This window comes from Rhizophagus irregularis, chromosome 2 (assembly GCF_026210795.1).
Source record: "Rhizophagus irregularis chromosome 2, complete sequence".
Classification (NCBI taxonomy): Eukaryota; Fungi; Glomeromycota; class Glomeromycetes; order Glomerales; family Glomeraceae; genus Rhizophagus; species Rhizophagus irregularis.
The window spans coordinates 2,572,954-2,598,221 of NC_089430.1; the positions used below are offsets into that span (position 1 = coordinate 2,572,954).

Genomic DNA, 25,268 nt, shown 5'->3' on the forward strand with positions numbered 1-25,268 from the left:
CTGCTTTTTTTTTGGATACAAGAAATATATATATATATAGTGTTCTTAATATTATTTTATATTACTGTTCTTAATTATTATTTTATATTACTAATATTCAAATAACTGATAATAATTATAATTATTACTTATTTAAAGACAAGATGATTTATAATAGTTTATTTTTTAGAAAGAAATAATTATCTTATAAGTTCATTATTTTATGTGAATAAAATTGAAAGCCAAAAGTCTGTAATTGTTATTAATTTCAGTATCATCCTTATATCTTTTTAATAGTAAAAAATAATTAAATCAGCCTTTAAAATTATAAAATACAAAAAAAAAAAAAAATTCTTACTAACTTACCTATATCATATCATATACAATATTTAATTCTATCCTACTATAAACCAAAAAATAAAATGAAGTAGAAATAAAAATAAAAATAAAAAGTCTAAAGCAAATAAAATATATTATTGATTTATATAATCAAGTATTTGTTAGTAATATTGTGGCTGATTTACAAAGAAACAACAATAAATATTAAGATTTTAATGCATGTAATCTAGCTTGCATCTCATCTAATGCGGCAGGTTCTTCTTCCTCTTCCAATTCTGGGTTCTAATGGGAATAACAAATTAAATCAATATTATAATTCAAAAGAAGTTGTTGTTAAATAGAATTTTACCTCTAATGGAACGGCACCAGCTTCACCAAGCAATCCTACAAAGAAATTTTTTAAACTCTCTTTCACAGTTTTTAAAAAATCAAGATAAAATAGTTGAATTTTTTCAATACCCTTTGTAACTTCAAATAAAACTTTATTAACTTCTTCATCAGCTTCTTCCTCAATATCACTATCTTCCATTAATTCGAAAGTATCTCCTATCATTTCATCGATAATACCAGCCTAATCACGAAAGGTGTTAAATAACTACTTTTTCGATAAAATAAAATGGAGATTACATATATTACCTTTGTCATTTCCATTGATAATTCTTGCATTCCCTTTGATAATTCTGGTAGTCTGGCTAATCCATTAACCATTTTCATTACTTCAGTACTTTTTTTTAATGATCCGGATACTTTAAGAGTAGCTATTATATTTAAAAAAATGAATGTAATAAACATAATTTTTCTCCTCTCATAATACTCGTTTTAAAATTTATTCTTTAAAAATACTTACCTAATTGGTTTTGTAGTTGTAATTGAATAGAATTCAATTGTGCTTTACTAGTATATAATCTAGTTTTTTGACGTCTTGTCCTAATAAGTTCTTTAGCAAATAATTTACAAGCTTTTGAATCATTTTTTTTAGCGTGTTGTTTTAATAAATTTGTTGTTTTTTTTTCTACTTCTTCGAAATCTCTAATTTGTCGTTCTAACGAACGTTGTTGTGTTCTTATTTCTCTTTGCCACTTCTTTACCTTACGTTAAAAAGAAAAAAAGGAAAGTATAAAGTTACTGTAATGCAAAAAAGTTTTTGTTACGACAACCAATAAGGCTGACTGAACGAGATTTAGCCAAAAAAGTAATTACTTTTTGATTATTACCATTTCATCTTGCGTAGGCTTTTTTCCGAAAAGCTTCTGTACAGATTCCATTATATTAAAGCAAGAAAATAGTTCAAAAAATGAAAGTTGGAAAAATTAATCTATAGGTAGGTGCGAGGTTCAATGATCTACATAAAAAGCGTATGTGATTTTCTTGTTCTACAACAATTTTTTTTTATATTTTTTATTAAAAAACCTGTTGAGTTTCAAAATTACATATTGAGACAAATATATTTTTAAATATACCCTTCCCCACCGAAAATTATCACGAAGTGATCAAAGTGACGAATTCACAAAGAGATAAATGAAATAGTTTTATAGTTCTATACAGTATCAAAAAAAAATTCATTCGACTAGAATATCGTAGTAACGTGACTATTGTTGAACGTGATAATCAGTCCTCTTTTCAATCGCGTTATAGGAAAACCCCCCGAAACAGATCTTGAAAGACAGAAACAACACCACCTCCCGCAATTTCTAGACCTTTACCTCGTCTCCAATATCGGTCCCACCCTTAACTTCAAAGAGTTTCCGGACCTGTATCCTTATTGGAACAATGAAGTTGCGGAGGTTGAGGTTGCCCACAGACATTTTAATAACACAATTCTCTCAAATGACAATTTTATGTATGAATGAATTATCTCATCGCATCGTATTTATCTGCCAGCTGCTAGGATAATGGTCTGCCGGGTAAATAAATATTGATTTAACTAACTTGAATCATTCATTTTTCAGATACATATCAAGAAAACAATCAAAATAAACAAAAATAAGTGCGCCGAACTCGCAATTTCTTCCGGGAAACCTTGTTTTGATAATAGATAGGTCGCATTAAGATGGTTCACAACATGGTTACTGTCAGGATCATGGAATTACTAACCATTTTTTCCTAAAGCTAAAAATTAGATATAAATCTTTACGGATAAAGTGCCTTATGAATTATTGGATCATACAGTTTCAAGCAGGTTAAATATGAGGTCATTGCAGGAAATCGAGAAAGAAAAATTCATTTCTATTATGCATCATTTGACAAACTGTGTTCATATTGCCATGAAGAACTTCATTTTTATGTTAATACATAAAAAGTTCTCCTTGATGATGATCCAGACCAATAATGTTATAAGGGTTTCGCCACGAATGCCAAAGACACGATCACAGTTGAACAGATAAGAATGGCAAAGCTTTGATTCGAAGTTAAATGTACAGTATGAGGAAACTTTGGAATTGGAAATTTATTTAGTAAGCTCACTGGTACCATGCGTAGCCAAATTTTTTTTTTCCGAGTATAGTTTACTTATTACGAAGTTTCTTTGTGACTACTAGAGCACCAGCAAAGAAGGTAATTCTATGAAACAACCAAACTTAAGAAAAATGCAGCTTTATGGTTGGCTCGTATTTTTTGATACTACAACATTTAATAGTACACGGATGTTAAATGATGAGTTGGGTGCGTGCTAGATTTAGGAAACGATTGGTAATTAAGATATGAAAATCTACATACAAGCAGTAGTTATGGGTGTGGAATTTGAATTAATAGTCATAAATGGCGCCCAGGGAACTCTCCTGAAGACGCTGCTTGATGAAGCCTTATTATGTAACATAACTATGCTAATTTGCTAATTGGTTGACTAACTATAGCTATAGGCCGTTCTCAAGCATCTCCTTCAGATCAGATAGTGATGTCATTGCGTTCAAGTATCACAATCAATAACGAGATCAATAAAATTATAAGCTCAAGCATAGTTTGACATTAAGCAACAGATTTTTTTATTTTTTTTTATAATAATGATAACTTGGGTAATTCTTGCATAATAATAATTTTCTATATTAAAAAATCTTGCTCATTTTTATACTAATAGTAAATTAAATTTAAATGATAATTGAGCGTTTTATCTCAATTTTAATATCAATGAAGATCATTGAAGAAAAAAGTGGTTTTTTAGCTCATCAAAATGGGACATTTTTTGACCAATCAGATCACTATCAAAAGAACCCCCATAGTTGATCAATTCAATCCATATATACAGTACTAGTAAAAATGATCGATTTTTCAGCCTAATATGGATATTAATTTTGCACGGGTAAACTGTAATTCGATGAGGCTAGTATAACTTCTTTTTTATCTAAATTCAACTTTATAGCTAAAAATGTGAATTGGAAAAATGGTCCAATTTTGGTTTTTTATCAACTTCAACAAAAGGCGCTCTCTTTTTTTTTTTGAAAAAAGTGACGTTACAGATGTAAAAAACCACATGAAATCGGTTTTAAATTTCAGAGCCATTTTACTTTATTCCGATTTTTACTGCCAGCCAAATTTCTTTATTTTTTTTGCAATTTCGGGATATATCGTAAACATTCATATAACACTAATTGAATGAAAATCAAATATGGGGAACAAATTTTAAATTTGGTTAGATCAAAAAGGTTAAGATTTACTGAATTCGGTATAAGCTTTTTTAAAAAAAGCCCCAATTCATTTTCGGATGTCTTGCAGGCAATCTTATTAGTATTTCGGAAAATTTATAATTATAAAGTAGGTCATGAGTGATATTCCGTTCCGTTCCGATTGGATAATGAAGAGCATACGGTATTTATCCGTTCCGGCCCGTTCCGATATAGAATTTTTTTTTCACATGGCGGACAATTACGGATAACACAACAGCTATACATTACATAAGCAATCCCGCCCCGGAAAAATAATTGTCGATCAATTCTAATTCACAAAAAAAAAAAAAAAAATGTGTGAGAAAAAAAAATCGGATGATAGACCAAAGTTGGGCGAACAAAAAAAAATTGTTCTTGTTTCAGGGAGTTTTCATTAATGGCAAAATTAATTGAGCGGTTTTCCAATCCAATGCTCCGCCGAACTTTTCCGATAATCATACAAATAGCTTATGCATTTTACTTTTATAGTAGCTATTTATATTACGTCTATCTTATTATACTTGCCACTTGGCGACTAGTTGATATAACATAATATTTTGTCATTCCAGTTCTAGTTTAAATAATTATCATTCGAGTAAACGCGGGCGGTTTAGATAAAATATATTTTATAACCATGAATTCTTTACGCCGTCTTGTATATAAACATCAAGTTTCAACTCGACTTATTAATGCTTCTGCTTCAAAAAGATTTACTACAGCTAATTACTCAAAGTCTTACAAATTCAAAACCAATAATAACTTTGATAATTTTAAGTCGATAAAAGTCAATAATCATTCTTCCTATAATTTATTAAAAGAGCTTGCTTTAAAAAGCACTGTTAGTAAACCTTTTTCTTCAACAAGCACAATGCTTCATACAAGAGTCGAAGAAGAACTTCACGAAAATGCTCATATCGATTATGACCGTGTAGATATTCAATGGAATCCTTCAGTTGCACAATTATATGAGGATGCTTTAAAATATGAAACTGGTTCTGCAATTTCTTCAACTGGGGCTTTGGTAACAGCGTCTGGTATTAAAACTGGTCGTTCTCCAAAAGATAAACGCATTGTTGACGAACCTGGTTCAACTAATGATATCTGGGTTAGTATAGATTCCACCAGAGACTTGAGCTTAACATTTACATCGCGTTAAAAAATATTGTGTACTAATAAATATGATTAATAGTGGGGACCTGTTAACACTAAGTTACCAGAACATGTTTTCCTTATCAATCGTGAACGCGCTGTTGATTATTTGAATACTCGTTCACGTATTTATGTTTTTGATGGTTTTGCCGGATGGGATCCGAAATATCGCATCAAGGTTCGTGTCGTTTCAGCTCGCGCCTACCACTCCCTATTCATGCGAAATATGTTAATAAGACCTACTCCGCAAGAACTTGAAACTTATGGGTCTCCTGATTTCACTATTTATAATGCTGGTGCTTTTCCAGCAAATCGTTACACAACTGGTATGACTTCAACTACTTCAGTTTCCATCAATTTCCATATGAACGAAATGGTAATCCTTGGTACTGAATATGCTGGTGAAATGAAAAAAGGAGTGTAAGTGAAAGAATTTTTAGAATCCATGAATTATATTCGTCATTACTGCAATTAAATTTTAATTTTCGCCTTTTCTCCTTAATAGCTTCACTGTAATGCATTATTTGATGCCTGTTAAGCATAACGTTTTATCATTACATTCATCTGCAAATGAAGGTTCAAATGGAGATGTTTCAATTTTCTTTGGTCTTTCCGGTACCGGAAAGACTACGCTCTCCGCTGATCCAAAACGCTTCTTGATTGGTGATGATGAGCATTGTTGGTCAGATCACGGTATCTTTAATATTGAAGGGGGTTGTTACGCCAAATGTATTAATTTATCTTCCGAAAAAGAGCCAGAAATTTTCAATGCTATCCGTTTTGGTTCGGTCTTGGAAAATGTTGTATACGATTCACATACCAGAGTCGTGAATTATGACGATTCTTCACTTACGGAAAACACTCGATGTGCCTACCCAATCGAGTATATTCCGAATGCAAAAATACCGTGTATTTCATCAGATCATCCAAAGAATATCATTTTATTGACATGTGACGCCTACGGAGTTCTCCCACCAGTATCAAAATTATCTTCATCACAAGCTATGTATCATTTTATTTCCGGTTATACCGCAAAGATTGCGGGTACTGAAGAGGGAGTGACAGAACCAGAGGCTACCTTCTCCGCATGTTTTGGACAACCTTTCCTTGTATTACATCCTTATCGATATGCTAAAATGTTGGCAGACAAAATGGAGCATCATAAAGCTGATGCTTGGTTAATTAATACGGGATGGAACGGGGGAGCATATGGTGTAGGAGAGCGTATTAAACTTAAATATTCTCGAGCTATCATTGATGCTATTCATTCCGGTGAATTAACTAAAGCAGAATATGAAAATTACGATGTCTTTAATCTTCAAATTCCAAAATCATGTTCCGGAGTTCCAACAGATATTTTGAATCCTTCAAAAACTTGGAAAGGTCCTCAAGAAACTTTCACTAAAACCCGAGATTCGTTAGCTGCGAGATTTGTTGAAAATTTCAAATTATATCAAGAACAAACCGATTCAGAAGTTGTTCATTCTGGTCCAATTCTTCCAAAATAGCTTTTTCGAAAACATAAAATAGGTTAGGAATACAAATAATTTTTTTTAACCTTTTATACATTTATTGGAATCTAAACTAATTTTTTGTTTGGGTCAATTTGTTAATTTAAATTGTTATGTGTAATAAAAAGAGTTGGAAATGCCCAAATTTTCATTTCAAAATTCTGAATTACCAAATTGTTAAACATGCTTCTCTGCATTAAACCAATGGAAAGTTTTGAACCTATAAATCCTAATATTTAGCGTGTATCTTTAAACTCTCGAAACACGTGACTCGAAATTTAAATTTGAATATGAAAAGTAAAAAGTGATATTCTTATATACTAGAAAGTAATTATATAGAAATTTAACATAAATTATTATATAATTTTTATATTCTTACATTTTAATATTTTGATATTTTTAATTTTGACTAATATTTTCAAACTTTAACCTTTTAATAACTGATTTCAATTTCCACAATTATTACCAATTACTAATATTTCTCACTTTTCTATTTTTTTTATAACTTGCTTTTCTGGATCAAATTTATATTTTACATCAATATTTTTTTTTATTATTATTCATTTCACTTTATATAAATTTTATTTATTTAGATATTATAGAGTATAATAACCAATTTTTCTATAATGGTGTAGTTAGCCGAAAAATTCAGCCAAGGCGCAGTAAATTTTCGGCTAACAACACCTAGCTGAAAAAAATTCATGTTGATTTTGAATAATTTATTGATTCAACATCTACTATTTTCAGCTGAATATTTTCAGCTAAATACACTTTTTTTAAATAATAGTGTAGTTAGCCGAAATATCCAAATAGCAGTCATTGCTCATGTAACCTCCTAATTCACTTTATTATGGCAATAGCACCCTCTTCAAATATATAATACATTTGCAAAGTTTAAAATCAATTTAAACTTGTTTAATTGGCTAAATTAATGATTTTTGAATCCATAATTCTGGCCGAAATTTTCTTACTTCTGGCTTAAAATTGGTTAAATTGCATCGTACATATACAAAATAATCTTCAAACTAAATATAGAATATATAACTTCTTGTCAGTCTCTAAGTGTTTTTTAAAATATTTTTTCAAATGTTTTGTATATTAAAAATAAAAAATAATGCAAAAAACTTATAATTTGTCAAAGATAGTGAATAATATAAGACTTTAAATTAAAACAAAAAATATTTTAAAAAAATAAAATAATGTATGTATATTTTCAAATACAATTCAAATCCCTTAAAAAAACTTTCCTTTTTTATTTTATTTGTATAATTGTATTGTTATAGTTTTAATGGTTAAATAGACTATTCATTAATTTAAAGAACAATTAAATATTAAAAATATTTCTTTTTTACAATTAAATTACTAAAATCTAATATTGAGGTATGATTGGACAGAAATAAATAAGTTAAAATAACAAATATTTTGTAGTTTTATTTAATAAAAAATAATAATGCACTGTCCAAAAATAAGTATAGTAATGTTATGTACTTCTTGTTTTCTATAATAAATAAAATTTTGTCATTATTTCATATTGATTGCTATTTGGATATTTCGGCTAACTATACTATTATTTAAAAAAAGTGTATTTAGCCGAAAATATTCAGCTGAAAATAGTTAGATGTTGAACCAATAAAATATTCTAAATCAACATGAATTTTTTTTCGGCTGGATGTTGTTAGCTTTAAAAATTTACCTGCTTTGCTTGCTTGAATTTTCGGCTAACTACACCATTATAATTTTTCTTATATTTTTGATAATATTTCTTATTTTTTATTGTAATCATAATTTACATTTTTTTTTGAAAATTTGGGCAAAATTATATAATTACATAAAATTTACAAGTATGTTAAATTATCCAGGTTAAATCACTCTAGTTAAAATTAGTCTTATACTTTTTTATATTATATCTGTTTTTTAAAATCCATCATTAGCCAGTTTTAAATAGACATATAAAGTATTGAAAAATACCATATGTTGTTTAATGCTAAAAAAGATAGGAAAATGAACTCTTTATCAATCAACACTACTTAAAAATATCAAAAAATGCATGAAATAACATTCATTTAAATGTAAAATTATACATATATAGTAAATAATGATAGTTTAAAAACATGTATATAATGCATAAAAATGCATATATCAATATTAAAAACACATATAGCAATAGTGTTTTTAGTTATCATATGATAATTAACTTTAATTGTAGTATTAATTTATTATTTTTTTTTTTTGCTAACTGCAGTGTATTTGAAACTTTATTAGAATAAAAGTAAATTGAAATACAAGCACGAAATATACAATAATTCTAAACTAATTTATTAAGTTCTAAACCACTCATCATCCTTTTACAAAGACCTCGCGTGATACACTGTCAAACGGATATTTTGCTATGAAATTACTTTTTGCCTTTACGTATGTATGTGATAACTAGAGAGAACAAATTCCCTCTTCTCAGTTTCAGCAGAAAAGCCCATAAGACCTATTACGAAACAGAAAACAAAAAAAAAGGACTTTAACAAAAAAAAACAGGATAAAAAAAAGGGTTAATATATAAAATATGGTAGCAAGCACTCCTATTCATCCCTAAAACTTCATATTTGACCTAGTCTTCCCGTCAGTTGGCCAGTGATCTTAGCAAGGTCCAAATTTCAGCTATAATTGTAAGTTTATCCTTGCTGTTGAAGCCCTTATTATTCTAAGTGGATTGCTTCATTTTTCTATTAGACTTCCCTTCTTATTCTGTTGTTCTGCAAAACATTCAGAGTTTTCTCTTAGTTCTACTTCTAAGTAAAGTCCGTCTTCTTTGGTGGTCTATTTCTAATCTAATTCAAGGTGAACAAGAAATATCTAGTCCAAACACTTTTAAATTCTTAGAAGGTGAAATCTGTATTAAGAGTTTTATCCAAACTCATCCAAGTGTTGAAATACACAATCAACTTCCTTTGCCCACAATCTTGAATAATCTTAAAAACTAAAGCACCATCCAGTTATGATAGCATTAATTGAGTTAAACAATATTGTTAGTAACAGATTTCAGTACATCCATCACAATAGCCTGAAATCTTTCACGCTTTTTGCATTGCTTCAAAGACCAGGACGTAGAGAACCATTTGACAGGCATTCCTCTGAACAGAGCAGTTTATACTCCATCATTCCAATTGTGCAAAGCTCACTCATTAAAGTTGATAGACATAGTCACAGTTACATACTTCTTTTGCGTCTTGATTTTAAACGCAATTACTTGACCCCATTTCCTTAGGTTTGTAAGGATATCGAGTTGCAGCATGGTGGAGAGGATATTGTAAATAACTATCTCATTAGTCACTATCTTATCTTATCTTATGGTACGTATCTGGTCGATGACAGTTAAAATTATTTTCTCTGGTGTAAGAATGCCGCTTACTTATAATAAAGGTCACCATAAAAAATTGGCCTTTTACTAATAGTTTTTACCTTACTTTTTTCTTAAATTCTATTGGTTAATTAACTAAAAAGGAAAAAAATCATAACAATATAATATAAAATTTTATAGTAGGATCTGCAAAGAATTTTATATATGATTTTTACCTTAAGCCTGGAGGTGACCTATCTTATAATAAGTAAGCAGGATTCTGGTGTAAGCTTGGACTTCTTAATCTTCTACTGCTATGATTTCTCTTTTGTACTACTCTTCTTAAAAGTCTGTTGAGTGTTCCATTTATCGGCCTTAGAGGATGGTGGAGGTCAAGTCGGAAGTTGAACGGAAGCTAGAACCAAGGAACTTATAATTGAAACTTCGATGTATATCACGCGCTTTTTTCCTCTTGGAGTATATGGCTAAGCTTGTACATTCAATTTTGTTTATGTCACAGGGGTACACCTGGTGATTGGTGTTTAGGCTCCTCTAAAATTTCTATTTCCATCAAGTGATTATCCAGCTGTGCCAGTACTTAATTGGATGATGTTGTTGTTATTTGTTGAGCACATGATTCCTTTTGCAATTATTTCATAAAGTTATTCGCAGCCTCATAGAAGAGGGTATGCCAAAAGTTTTTGAAGGTGTAGAAAAGAAATAAGAGCTCATCGTAGTTATCACTAACACCAAGTTGTTCAAGTTTTTCACTGAAAGGAGATTCAAGTTCTAATAAATGCTTATGTATTTTGAAATTTATTTCTTCCAAGGTTTAAGACAAACCAGTTGCATTAGTCAAACGATAAATTTCAAGTGTTCTTTTGAATAAGAGGTAAAACTCCTTGTCGCCAAAGAGGTTGAATAAAGACTTGACGTCCTGTATATCTAGTTGTACTTTAGGTTCATATTTTTTATGTACTTTTATCAAAAATACGTTGCTGAAAATTTGTTAAAAAAATAGTTCATGCGATCAGCAGAAAGAGTTTCCCGTATTAATTTATTAACATATATATTATTTATTATTAATATATTTAAAATTTTATTAATTGTAAAATATTGTAAATTTATTTATAAATACAGTACAATACAAATACATTATCTAATGTAAAATTGTTAAATTGTTTAAAAATTAATTCTTTTTATTATAATTAGATTGTTAAGTGATCAATGTACTAAATTTCTGTTAACATAGTACTCTAGTAATATAATTATAATAAGGTGAGGTTTTAAATAAAAAAAATACAGTCAACTCCCTCTATAGTCACTCCCGTTATAGTCACATTCTACTATATAGTCACACCAGTTGAATGTTCAAAACACTTTATTATTAAAATCTATCCTATATAGTCACAATCTATCTATAGTCACTATCACACCTATCCTCAAAAATCTTATATTAAAAAGAACCGTTTATAATCACAGTTATATAAAGAATATATTAAATAACTTGGCATCTAATAATCGTACAAAGATGTATCATAGCTTGTTAGAATCGTCTCACTGAGACGAATCGAATGGTGGTAGTTTTATCCTTTTCCGATCACTGGCTGACGAGTTATTCAACAAAATGTTAAACGTCGGCATTATAATATTTCTTGATTTACGTTTACTGCACCATTTAACATTTTGCTAGATTTCTCGGTACCTAGTGATTATAAAAAGACGATTTATAGCTCGTTGGAATCGCCTCATCGAGACGAATCGAATGGTGGTAAGCTCATCTCTCTGTGATCAATATTGACGGAGTTATTACTTAAAAACTATTTAATATTTTTTAATTTCGGAAATTGATCTAGTGATTGGATTTCGATGTATCTTATACCATTAGATTCGTCTCATCAAGACGAATCGAATGGTAGTAAGATCGTCTTTCTAGGATCAATATTGGAAGAGTTATTACACAAAAACCATTAATATTTTTTTAATTTCGGAAATTAATCTAGTGATTGGATTTCGACGTATTTTATACCATTAGAACCGTCTCATCAAGACGAATCGAATGGCGGTAAGATCATCTCTCTACGATTAATATTGGCGAAGTTACGATACAATAAAGTTTTAAGTATAATTCTGGCTAAAATTATGTTAATTTTTGGCCGGAATTATGATATACAAATATAAGAAATTTTTTATATAGTCACATCTCTTTATAATCACCAAATATGGACTGTCCCAAATGTGTGACTATAAAGAGAGTTGACTGTAATTACAAATTTTTATAAGATTTACTAGTAAAATTGTTGATTTTTGGGCTATATAAAACTTTATGAATTTTCAATAAAATTCAGTCAAAATTTTTTTATTTGAAAGCCAATTAATTGTAGTTTTCTTGTATTAAAAAATAAAGAAAATTTTTCTAAAATTTTAAAGAGTTGACCTATTGCTAAAAAAAAGTGAGAATTTCATAATTTTTTGCAATGAGAAAATTTTTTTATATTTATAATTAATTATATTTATTTATTTTGATACATAAAAACTATCTACGATCAACTTTCAAATAAAAAAATTCTGACTGAATTTTATTAAAAATTCGTAAATTTATATGCAATGTGAAAATTGCTATGTAAATTTTGTCAAATCCGGTAATTTATTGTAGGGGAGTGTATTAAGATAGGTTACCTATTGCTTAAGGTAAGGTTTACATATAAACTCTTTAAAGATCCTACTATAAAAGGAAATTTTATATTACATTATTATGATTTTTTTTCTTTTTAATTAATTAACCAATAGAATTTAAGCAAATTCTGAAGTAAGATTTCATATAAAAGTAAAATTTTTACTGATAACATCAGGAAGTCACAGGAAAAATGTTCATTCAATGTATATTAGTCTTTTCAATGTATATCAAAAAACCTATATATATTGGACTATTCGTCAAACATCACAATGTACATTTATGTGATGTTCATTAAAAATTATTGTAGTACATTAACAATAAACATTCGATTTGCATTATCTCATTTTATTTTAATTTTTATTGTATGCTATACATAAACTATATAAACAAATATATGTATAAAAAGCAACTTTTTGGTCATACATTTAGTTATTTCTTTACTAGAAAAAGTTATAGTACTTTACTAAAAATGGCCAATTTTTTGAAATGATTTTATAATAATTTTAAAATACTACAAAAATACATTTAATACATCAAAATGTTTTTATTGTATTTTTGTTATTATTTTGTAATTATATTGTATCTAGATCTATAAAAATAACTCAAAATAATATCACAATAATTTTTTAATGTTTTTGTTATTATTTTATTATTATAATATAATTAACTTTGATATTATTTTAATATTTTAATATCTCGTACAGACACAATGTAACATAAAGTTTTGACCAGATATACTATAAATAAAAAAAAACAAAAAAAAATATTTTAATCTCAAAAATACCTCAAGTATATCTTGATATATTTTAAAAATTTTACAAAATAATTGCACAATTGTTTTAAAAGCCATTATATCTAGGTCTATAAAAATATTTCAAAAAATTAGCCATTTTTAGTAAAGAATATTAGTTGGAATTACAGAATTTTTCTAATAAGGAAATTACAGGCTATTTATCTAAAATTATATGATTTTGTAAAATTATAATATATGGCCAGAATTATTGATTTTAATAGAAAATTGTAAATAATATGTACATTTAAATCAATGATATGATTAATTATAATTGATTTGTAGATAATTTTATTATAATAAAATCTGGGTTGTGCTTATAAAAAGTTGTAACTATATTAACTATATAGAGAGTAACTATATGGAAGTCTAACTGTATAGTAATTTATATTGAAAATAGTATACTAAAATTAATAAAAAAATACTATAAAAAAATAATATAATTGAAAAGAAGTTTTAGTCAAAAAAAAAAAAAAAAAATTGTTACAAAAGTTATTAAAAAAATTGATTAAAAAAATTTAATATAATTAAATTTTAGTTTAAAGTATAAATAATTTTATTTTAAAAAAGAAATTATTTTATTATTAAATATTTTTGTAAATTGATAATATTTTAAAAAAAAATATTTACATGTATTTTATAAAATAAAATAACTTATTTTATATATGGATAATAAATAACTTAGATTTTTATTTTTTATTTGATAATTTCAATATATAATTTTAAACTCTATAATTAAAAATTATCACAATTTAATTAAATATAAAGTTATTTGAAAGAGTTAAAAATTATTTATATACAAATTTTTATACTATTAATTTAAAAATTTGAAACGTTGTTTTATATATATATATAAAATTAAAAAACAAATATTATTTTAATTAAAAATTTATTTATTTATTCTAAGTTTTAGTAAAAGTTTTTTTATGATAATAAATATTTCTAAATAAGTGTTTGATGCAAAATAAAAAAAATCCTGCTTAGCAAAGACATTTTAAAGGTCAATTTGACTTATTTGCCAAAACTTTTTTTCCGTTAAATCCATTTTTGGAAATAATTGGGCTATCTACATTACTGTCATTACTGTCACAGATTTTCAGGTGAGTAATTAATTTAGTGATGATCATCACAACGTAGATCTCAAAGTATTACTCGTGTATAAAATACTTAAATTTTCATATGATTTATACAATCTTGAATAGTATAGAAGTAGAAGATTCTTTAGTAAAAGAAAATTCATTATTCTTTTTATATTCAATACATATATCATGCATTGAATATTTTTATTTTTTATTTTTATTTTTATTTTTATTTTTTTTTGAAAATTTCATTACGAAAAAAAATCCAAAACCTAATCAAATGTTTTATAAAATAGCTAATATATAAAATATTTTTTTTCTTTAAAGAGAAATTTTCTAAATTAAAGGGGAAAAGTAAGCAAGGGCCTATGAAAGGAAGGAAGAAAAAAAAAAAAAAAAAAAGAAAAAAAAAATTCCGAAGAATGCGACAATGTTTTTAAGAACTTCTAAAAAAAAAGTCGAAACAGCAAAAAAAAAAACTAAATACAAGAACCGAATATAATAAAATTCTCGAGATGATAAACCCAAATAATTTGCAAATAAGAAACTACAATAAACAAAAAAATAATAAAATATTTAAAATATGCAACATATAAACTATGATTATTATTATTGCTTTTATGGCAAAGTCAATCATAAACAAAATAAAATAAGTTGCAATTTGAATTAGAGACTTAACGCCAATTTACCCGCCACATTCATTAATTGCTATAATACAAAAAAAACAACTCTTCTCATCCCATTATCATTTCCCATTAACCTTTTGTCTAATTAATACTTTGTCTTAATGAGTCTATCGTGAAGTGGCTAATGCCACAGGTGGAAAATTATCCATAGTGTTCGAGTTATTTAAGGGAGATGACAGTGATGTTGTTGTTGCATGATTGACATGATGATGATTAGGTATCGTATAAAAGTTGTTCATTGAACTAGGATGCGTTGACTTTTGAGCAATTCTAAAATCATCAATATCCTAATAATTTAAAAAGTGGTGTGTATTTATTTAGTTCATAATAATAATAATAAATTAAAAAAGAGGAAATTTATAAATATAAGACATGACCAATTTAATTACCTTAAATTTTTCTAATGTTTTCTTTAATTGATCACATACTTCGATCTTTCTCTTATTCTTATCTTTTCTATAATATAAATAAGCCCAGAATTTCTCGATGCCATAAAGACGACCATTCTTGTGATCATTTAATGTCAGTTCCTGGAAATCATCAAATACGTCTTGGCGATACTTTTTCTCAAGACCATAAGAGTAAAACCGGAATAAACATTCCAGGCCATAACGATAATTAGAATTAGCATCTTCAACCGCGAGTTTCTTAAACTCGGAGTACATACGTTTGTTATAATGTTCTCGCAAGAAATGAGACCAAAATCTAAAGAGAGTATTCATCTCTTGTGATTGTCCGATTCCCTGTCGTTTGCGTTCTGAAATAACGAAATAGATAGAGATATGGAATTAATAAAATATGCATCATCTATAATTAAAATTTTCAAAGTAATTAAGTTGGAACTATCTTGTAAACCTTTCAAAGCCTTAATATGGTATTTAGAGTACTTTTGTTGGATAAATCCATTGTCCTTTAATAATTCATGACTCGGATGTTGAAAAGTAGGGAACGAACGTGCCAAATCTGCCGAAGATGATAATTGTTCATTTGAAGAACAATTATTATTGATAAGAGGTGAGCCATTTGCGAGTGGCGATGATCCCTCGGAAAGATGATCCCTACATAATTCATTTATCGAATTAGCATTATAAATACGTAAAAAAACCATATCAACAGTTATAATATTTACCCAAGTACCCAACCGACAGCATCCTGAGCATAATATTGACGTGTATCAGGTATGTGTCTATGGTTAGTCTTAGCATTTGCACCAAGTGGAAGCTGCGGGGTACCTTTAACAGGCCAGAAACGCGCCGGTTTTTTCTTGCTGTAATGCATTTATTGGAAATTAGTTAACCTTCAAGCTAATAATTTATTAATACGGAAATGAACATACCTTTTTTTGTCATTTTCTGATGTAACTTTATTCGAGTGATTTGTCTCAGAATTTAAACTTGGTGTGCCTTCTTGTGACTTTGTTTCTTCACTAAAAACAAATAATATTAAATATTCAATTAATGTGAAGACTATAATTTTCATTTTTAGTAGTAATAAAATAATAGAAATTTACCTAATTATATCTGCTTTACGATTACCAGAAGTACTATTAACTTGTCTAAGGCAAGACAAAATGAATACAATTATTTAAACAAATAAGACATTTTAAGTAATGATTATAAAAAAATTATACACACTTTTTGCGTAAGTCATGTTCGTAGTGATGTAGGCCCTCATTGATTATTTCAATGACTTCTTCTAATAATTTTTTTTTTATACAATGTAATTAATTTCAAAATTATATATATATTTTCTTACATATAGTAATAAAACTAACCGTTCAATTTATCCCTCCTTTTCTGTGTAACAATTATGATACTTTCTACAGTATCATCATCAACTTCATCATCGTCTTCATCCTCTTCATCTGAGGTTGCATAATATTTTTGAATATTATTCCCCGAATCACCGTTCCAATCTTCATCAAATTGGAAAAGCTCCTCATCAACAATAACGGAAGTTTGCTTTGGAGAGTCACGGGGAGATTTTGGTGTCATATGAGGCGAACGTTTTTTTGTTTGAGAAATCCAAGTATTAACAGTATTAGTAGAATTGTCTTCGGAATTTCCTTCCGGAATAGTTGGCATTTCCTGGTTTTCCTTGTTTTCATCTTCATCTTGTAATAAATTGTTTTCTTCTACAATAATCTCATGTTGATTATGAATATTTGAAGTATCCATCATTGTTTGCTCTGAAAATTGTTGTTCACCATCCTCGGGCAAATCGTTCTTAAAATATTGATAAACAAATCAATAATAGCTCCTTGATATCTTTTTAATACAAAATATACTTACTTGTTTCGGTAAGAGCCAAATTTTCCAACCATCTCTCTTTCTAACCTTGTCACCGTTAACCTCTACAGTGTAGCTAATGAGGAGCGCCTTAAATTCAAATTAATTTTAATTAGCTAATAATGCTTACAATTAAGAGGATGAACAAAAAAAATGAAAATAACATGTACCTCACGGACAAGTTTTTCATCCATCGTCAAAGCCTTTACACGATTAAAACCGGCTAACAAGGAAATAAGCACATAACCTTCAGAGTCCATCTATGAATAAAGGAATAAAATATTAATTAAATTAAATTTTACAGTATAAACGATAAAGGGGACTTACATTACTTCGTAAATATATATCTTTGCAGAGATTTTCAATACTAAAATAATATTCTCTAAAAATATAAAGCAACCACGAATTAAAAATGTTTATATTATAAAATGAATAAGTTGCAAAATACTTACATTTGTTGTAAAATATAGTATTTTAGGAATGTGACATCATAGACGACGCCGACTTTTGATCCATATAAATTGTTATACTGTTGTGTACCATGATGACCATGGTGATTATTGTTACCGTGTTGACCATGATGTCCATTATTATGATGTCCATATCCTGTTGAGTATGATATTGTTGCTGAACGTGGATGTCCGCGTCCGCCATTATAAGAACGGCCTAAGTTGTGAAAATGTATTATCTTGTTAAATATCTTAATCAAAATAAAGGAGAATTAATTAGATGGTGTAATAACATCAAATCTAACCTCTTCCTCTTCTTCCACCACGAAAATGTGAATTAGTATTAATGTGATGACCAATTTGCCCATTATTATCATTTGACTGTGAATAACGACGTGTATAATCCCTTGTTGGTGGAGGTACACTAGCACGACGTCTACTAGGACTAGTATTTCTGGGTGATTGATTATGTTCTGCTTCAGAATTATTATTATTATTATTAGGCCTATCATTTGATTTTCGATGTTCTCGAAGACCAACGTGATCTTCACTACGACGACGAGAAGGTTTTGATCGTTCATGACCGGGTAATGGAGTATTGTGAGTAATATTCGGTATATACCGTACCCATTTATCTTTGCCTTTTAAAAAATTATAATATTAGTAACTATATCAAATCAAATCAACTGACAACGATCTAACAGGATCGTACAAAAAAAAAAAGAGTAAGGAAATTAAACCTTTTTTAGAAGAACTCTCTTCTTTTTTGGCATTGGAGTCATTAATTTGTTTCTTTTCCGAAGAATCGACCGTTTCCTTTTCTTTATCTTTAATTAAAACTTCGGCGGGAGCAGGCCAGCTTGTTTGATCTTCCAATGGTGGTAATATTGGTGAAGATTTCGTTCTCCTTGAATCTTTTTTATTATATTTTCTAGAATCTTTTGTAATTTTATTTTTTTTTAAAAAAAAATAAAAAGATAATTTTATCAATTTTAAATTCAATTATTTCTCTTCTCACAATTATGATAAATGATTCAATTGACGAACCACTTTTTGAAAAAGAAAAAAAAAATAAAAAACTTTTTAAGAAACTATAAGTTTCGAATGTAATGAACGTAATACATGATAAAATTCATTTATCATCTTCATAATTAAAAAAAACTGTAAGTTTAATTGAACATACCATCAAAAGACTCATTGTGATCATTATCTTGATTGTCTGTTCTTTTACGACTATCAACTATTACATCTTTTTCTTTATCATTTTTATCATTGGAAACTGGGGAATCCGTCGACTTTTGGGCACTCATCCTTGCCTTCCACACGTTTACAGGCGGTATTGGAGCCGGAGGAGGTATTATTTTTTTTGATGTTGTTTCATTTTCTATATAGTTTTGATTCTCATTATTATGTTGTACAGTTTCTTTAACTTGCTCTGACGGTTGTCGAACAGAAGATCGAATTATATTTGATCCATTAGTTTCCAAATCACTTTTAATTTTTGTACCGGTAGGTTTGATCAGATTAACACCGCCAACACTAGAACCAGCGAGATTATTGTCAGGTTGCGCAGTTGTTGGACTAACCATACTTCACTTTATAAACCGAGCACGTAATAAAAAAAGTAGAAGAAAAGGTTTTCTTAGTTTGATCAGAAGAAGGAAAGTCACCAAAGTTTGAAGGGTGAACCAAGAAAGGTTCAAGTAAGAAAAAAAAAAAAAAATTTTTTTTTTTATTTCAATAACTCGGCAACAAGAAAAAAAAGTTGTTCGCGCGTGAACAACTATCGTTTGCCGAAAAAAAAGTTTTTTTTTTCTTTGGTCGTTAAATGAGGCAACTAAATTCCTCAAGGGGTGCAACAGTATGCAAGAAAAAAAAATAATTTTTTTTCCTCAGCCAACAACTACCGTTTAATACTAAAGAAAAAAAAAACGTATTTTTTTTGGATCACCCCTTTAAGGAATTTATATAGTATACGTGATACGTGGCGAAAAAAAAAAGTTTAGGATATGAATATGAATCATATCATATTACTAAAAAAAAAAAATTTTTTTTTCCGTAATTTCCATATACATTAAACCAATCACAATTATGCGTTTCATCGCATTTTGCTGTGCATCATCAATAAAAAACAAGCAGCTTGGATCTAATACGTTTTTTGACATGATCTGTAGTTAAAAAATACTGACCGAATTGAAAAATATTTATTATACAATAGTATTTGCTATTGTTAAGGAAAAAAAAAAAAAAAAATTTTTTTTTTTGAAAAAAATCACTCTTTTTATTTCATCTTGTTAAAATAATAATCAGACTTTACTGATAGAACCCGGACCATGTACTGTTACCCCTTGAGTCACAACGCTAAAAAAGTCTAATAAAGTATTTGTTGCATCGAAATGACATAGTACAAGATCTTTTTACGTTGACGTTAACACGTTTAAATTGTCACACGAGCGAGAAATTTTGATCATTAGAAAAGTTTTCTTAAGCTGATTAAAAAAAAATATTCCCGTGTAAGCCACAATTATTTTGACAAATTCTTAAACTTCCAGTATTCGATGAGATCTTCCGAACGCCCCATATCGAAAATCAATTAAGGATCTTTTAAAATCATGCCATCACAGGTGATAATCGTCGTTTCATCGTTTCATAGAAACATCATTAATGATAAATAGTTATGATCAACTTGTTTTGATTTATAATTAAAGAAAAATCTTTTAAAATCTCAAAATGTAGCCCTATTAATTAAAAAGATGGAATCTGTAGGACGAAATTGGAAAGAAAAAAAAAAAATAGGAATTTCAAATTTTCAAAAATAAAGAAAATAAAAAAAAATTTATGATAAGAAAATTTCAAAAGAATTTTTAGTTTAATAAAAATTTTTTTTCCCTGATGAAAAATTTTTTTTCAAAAATTTTTAAGATGGGATTTTTTTTTTTTAATAAATCCCGAATTTTCGCGCAATCACATGATTAAGTATAAAGACGCGTACAATATTTTGTCGCACAATTTCCATTAGAAGTTAAGTTTCCTTATCTATTAATAATGCTTTTGTTTATGGCGCTTAAAATTTGGTCTCCGGCTTTTCACGTGCTATAATCTTTATGAAAAGAGGCGATTAGATATAATTGACGTGGAGTAATTAAAAGGTAAAAAGGATTTAAAATGAACAATTTAGTTAAGAATATAGTTAGTTATATGGATAATTTTTATAAAAAAAAATTTTAAATTCTTGATAATTTTTCCTTTTTTTTTTCTTTTTTAAAAAATGAGATAAGAAAGGTTTTATATTTTTACTTTTAATTAGATTAATTAGATTATCAAAAAGATATTTTTTTTTAAAAAAAAAAAAATTCTTATTATTAAATATATTCTCAATGATCAGTTTTCATTCATCCATATATACCATATATATATTATATATCCCCCCATGGTTTAGAGTAGATGCAAGTTGTAACCTCAAGTTACAATCTTAATTTGTCCACTAATATCTCAAACTACAAGTGTTACAAATTGATAATATGGGAATATTTTAGCCGCGTGGAATAAATATATCTGCAAGTAATACTAAAATAGACGCAGTACGATAATAAATTAATTTTTCCATTCTAAGGATATTGATAATATTAAAAAATACGTAGATAACAATGGAAATGATTGTAAACATGACGATATATAATTTTTTGTGTAGCAAAACATCAAAATTTTAAAACGGAATTACGGAATTACGGTAAAATATTTACTCGTTACCCGCGTTAGATGATAATCATATCAAATTTTGTGGCGCAGAGCCGCAGAATAATTCAATAATTCATTCGTTTTTAATTAATTAATGGTTAGTTTGATAGTCTCAAATGTCGTGTTAGTTAACCTTATAATTTCTATCAGCCTAGCCTGCCAAGTAGACTAACTGAACTTTAAATTAAATATTAATTTTTTTCTTAATAATCAATCTTTTTGTACCATTCCTCTCGCGATCAATAGTGTCCTTCACGTAACTTAAACTGATTAATAATAACAAAATTTACACGGTAATTTATTTATACGGTTAATGATTTTCGTTTTTTTGTTTATTTTTCAAATAAAACCGCTAATTATTTTGCAACCTTTTATTTGTATTTTGAACTTTAGAAATATAATGCCGGGACGAATGCTTTTTCGATACACTCGTGAAGAGGTGGCGAAACATAATACAACTTCAGACCTATGGATTATTCATAATAACAAAGTTTATGACGTGACAGAATTTGCAATGGATCACCCAGGTGGTCCAGAGTTAATTAAAGAATGGGGAGGCAAAGACGTGACGAAAACTTTAATTGACCCAATTTCACACGAGCATTCCGAAACTGCATATGAAATTTTAGGAGATTTGTGTATAGGAGAAATAGTTGAGGGACCTAATAACAATAATTCTTTGAATTCAATGGATAATAAGATTTTTACTACTCGTCGATTTGATGAAAAAATTGATCAATTTTATCCCGAAAACACTGATGTTAATATTGATCTCCAGAAAGAAAAATTTCTTAACCTTAATAGACCATTATTTGTTCAAATGTTTAATTGTAATTTTAGTAAAGAATTTTACCTTAAACAAATTCATCAACCACGACATCTTCCATATTCAGCAAAATTATTTGAGAACCCTTGGTTAGAGTTATTAACAAAAACTCCATGGTATGCGATTCCAATAGTGTGGCTTCCAATAGTATCATATCATATATTCATGGCATCAGATTTAGGATCAAAACCTGTTAGTATATTATTTCTTATTGGAATTGTAATGTGGACTTTATTGGAATATGGAATTCATAGATTTTTATTTCACGTTGATGCAATTTTACCTGATCATCCTTATGCTCTTTGTGTGCATTTTACTTTGCATGGAATACATCATTATTTGCCAATGGATAAGTAAGTTTTTTTTTTATTAGAGTGATACCTTTTATTTAAAATCAATTCTATTATGATAACATATATATTTATTTAGGCTTCGTCTTGTAATGCCACCAGTTCTTGGATTTGCTATTGCAATTCCGATTATACAGATTGTATATTCGATTTTTCCAGTTTCAATTGGACATGGTTTAATTGCAGGAGCAGTGTTTGGTTATATTTGTTATGATTTAACTCATTATCATCTCCATCATGCTAAACCATTTGGTAAACACTTGAGGGAAATGAAGACTTATCATTTGGCTCATCATTATAAGAATTATGAATTAGGTTATGGAATTACAAGTAAAATTTGGGATACTTTTTTTGGAACACTTTTGGAATAAATAAAATCACTTTTGGAGCAAATTAAAGTTTACTGATGGTGAGTCTTGGTTCATTTTTACAAAAGCATTTATTATTATTTTTTTTTTTTTCAAAAGGATCGAAACGTTAATTAGGTAAAATAATACGTAATTTAGAATTTATTATGTATTTGTTGTATATTTGCTAAGAGCGTTATAGACTTATTAATAATTATTTATAAATTTGTTCTCATGAATTTGAGGGTGAATCTGAGGGTGAATCTGAGGATAAATTTGAAAATTACTTTTATTTCTTTTATATATATATATATATATACATATATATATTAATAAGTATCTTTTTTCTTTTCTTGATGTACAAAATTACTTTTGCTGTTTTGCTGTTAATAATCAACTCTAATAAAAAAAAAATAGTTATATATTTTTAACATTAACTAAATGTACATGTGAGTAGGTGATACGTGGATGTATGTTCTAGAAAGAAGGGAATTAATAATTGAGTTTTAATAATAATTCAAATCTTTTTATCATTGTAGAATTATAAGTGTGAAATAGGGGGATGTCAGATGGCATGCTTACCTTTAGAAATTGTGATGATCATATTCTTCAATATATCATGTCTGATGTCTCCAACATTCTTACCATCAACAAAGGGTTAAGCTAATCCTATGGGGGTTAGAATTTCACCGATATGAAATAGGGGAATAGAACAGATTAGGAAAGCAAGATGTGTGGGGATTATAGTCAAATAATGATCATTGTTTATTGTAAAATAAAACATGATAGGGATATAGAAGATAAAGGAAACCAAATAGCACAAAACATTAAATTTTCAAGAGATCAAAATTGGAATTTGTAAAAAGGAATCAGTTGAAGCAACAGTTTTGAGTCCAGGTTATAAGTTTAAATGATGATATATTTTTTTTCATTGCACTCTCATGATTATATAAACGTATAGTTCACTTATTGGAGAGTAAACAGTACAAAGGAGAAGGGATATTCATCATCTTGGATTAAAGAAGACTAATAGTCAAATGCTTTGTTAAGAACATTTACTCTTTTGATAACATGGCAAAAAGTCAGAGGGATCGATCATTCTATTATTCAAAAATGAAATTACACTTGAAAAGAAAGAAAAAAAAAAGGTTAATTAAAGGAGGGGATTGTATAATTTTATATTTTTCCGGGATTTTTATGATTAAGCACCTTTAATTCATCCAACCAATGGTTTAATATGATGATGACAACATTTTAGATAAACCACGTGATATAGGTATGTGTTTTTTCAATTTTAAAATCATGTGCGCTCGCACATAATGAATTTTCCCCATGAAGTTTAATAATCATATGAAAACTAAGTAATATTTGGAAATAAACATGTGGGGCGTTTTGTGTTCCAAAAGAATTTTTAATAATTGATTACAGCGGATAATGTGAACAGACACATTCATTTTAATAATAATAATAAGAAGAAAAAAAAAAGAGAGGGAAACATACATTATTAAAAATTCTCATTCATTCCTAACATTTCCATTCAACAATTTTTCAAAAAAGTAAAAATTTTTTCATTATTTTGAAAACATAAGTAAATTCTCTTACGACACATTGCATTATTTCGGCTTTTCTTTTGATTGTTTGTTATTTGATTGTTATTTTTTTTTTTTTTTGACGCCCAGGTACATTTTTTACTTAGTGTACAAATCTAGTTAAACGGGCATAAAAAAACGCGTGGGATTAATAAAGAGACTATTTTTGATAAAGAGCAACCAAAAATTTTTTTTAAGAGAACGGAGTTAATATCTATAAAAAAAAAAAAATCACTTGATAAAGATTTTCCCGTTTTCTCGTTTAATTTAAGAATGTATCACATTAGAAAGAAAAAATCACATAATTGGTTCTATCAAATTTTTTTTTACAATTTGATCCACAATGATAGGGACGATAAGGAAGATAAGGATAATTGGGATAATTAGGATAATTGTAACGTAACCCTACGTATCTTTTCATAATTATCACGTGACAAATATAATTTTGGCATAAATATAATTTTAATTTAGGCCAAATGAATTATTTTGGGGGAGATGAAAA

The 25,268-nt window shown here is 27.9% G+C and overlaps 4 protein-coding genes across 4 annotated transcripts; 2 read left to right on the forward strand and 2 right to left on the reverse strand.

Annotated features, from left to right (window-relative positions):
* Positions 1-39: 39 nt before the first annotated feature.
* On the reverse strand, positions 40-1,678 carry OCT59_011922 (uncharacterized protein). The gene is made up of 7 exons (XM_066134108.1): positions 1,533-1,678; positions 1,166-1,406; positions 955-1,076; positions 778-889; positions 668-702; positions 346-600; positions 40-265 (listed from the first exon to the last, which is right to left on the reverse strand). The coding sequence occupies exons 1-6, from the start codon at positions 1,581-1,583 to the stop codon at positions 523-525; spliced, it is 639 nt and encodes a 212-aa protein (XP_065989405.1). The 5' UTR covers positions 1,584-1,678; the 3' UTR covers positions 40-265; positions 346-522.
* A 2,912-nt stretch (positions 1,679-4,590) lies between these two features.
* OCT59_011923 (uncharacterized protein) lies at positions 4,591-7,216 on the forward strand (the record flags this gene model as incomplete). The annotated part of the gene is made up of 4 exons (XM_025308975.2): positions 4,591-5,061; positions 5,146-5,525; positions 5,611-6,635; positions 6,747-7,216. The coding sequence occupies 3 exons, from the start codon at positions 4,591-4,593 to the stop codon at positions 6,611-6,613; spliced, it is 1,854 nt and encodes a 617-aa protein (XP_025188392.2). The 3' UTR covers positions 6,614-6,635; positions 6,747-7,216.
* Positions 7,217-15,286: 8,070 nt separating this feature from the next.
* On the reverse strand, positions 15,287-19,830 carry OCT59_011924 (uncharacterized protein; the record flags this gene model as incomplete). Its single annotated transcript, XM_025312951.2, has 15 exons — positions 19,100-19,830; positions 18,657-18,854; positions 18,222-18,557; positions 17,920-18,133; positions 17,795-17,849; positions 17,638-17,727; positions 17,471-17,557; positions 16,954-17,404; positions 16,814-16,874; positions 16,690-16,734; positions 16,516-16,605; positions 16,309-16,446; positions 16,035-16,237; positions 15,569-15,936; positions 15,287-15,466 (listed from the first exon to the last, which is right to left on the reverse strand). Exons 1-15 carry the CDS (start codon positions 19,503-19,505, stop codon positions 15,287-15,289), a joined length of 2,922 nt encoding a protein of 973 aa, XP_025188393.1. The 5' UTR covers positions 19,506-19,830.
* A 2,224-nt stretch (positions 19,831-22,054) lies between these two features.
* On the forward strand, positions 22,055-23,615 carry OCT59_011925 (uncharacterized protein; the record flags this gene model as incomplete). The annotated part of the gene is made up of 2 exons (XM_025312952.2): positions 22,055-22,833; positions 22,910-23,615. The coding sequence occupies 2 exons, from the start codon at positions 22,055-22,057 to the stop codon at positions 23,199-23,201; spliced, it is 1,071 nt and encodes a 356-aa protein (XP_025188394.1). The 3' UTR covers positions 23,202-23,615.
* Between the last annotated feature and the right edge of the window lie 1,653 nt (positions 23,616-25,268).

Excerpts from the sequence above, each read along its gene's own strand:
- OCT59_011922 (XM_066134108.1), bottom strand. The coding sequence starts at position 1,583 with ATGGAATCTGTACAGAAGCTTTTCGGAAAAAAGCCTACGCAAGATGAA. Across the intron at positions 703-777 it reads TTTATTTGAAGTTACAAAGG|GATTGCTTGGTGAAGCTGGT; the intron begins GTATTGAAAAAA and ends ATTTCTTTGTAG. Across the intron at positions 601-667 it reads CTGGTGCCGTTCCATTAGAG|AACCCAGAATTGGAAGAGGA; the intron begins GTAAAATTCTAT and ends TATTCCCATTAG.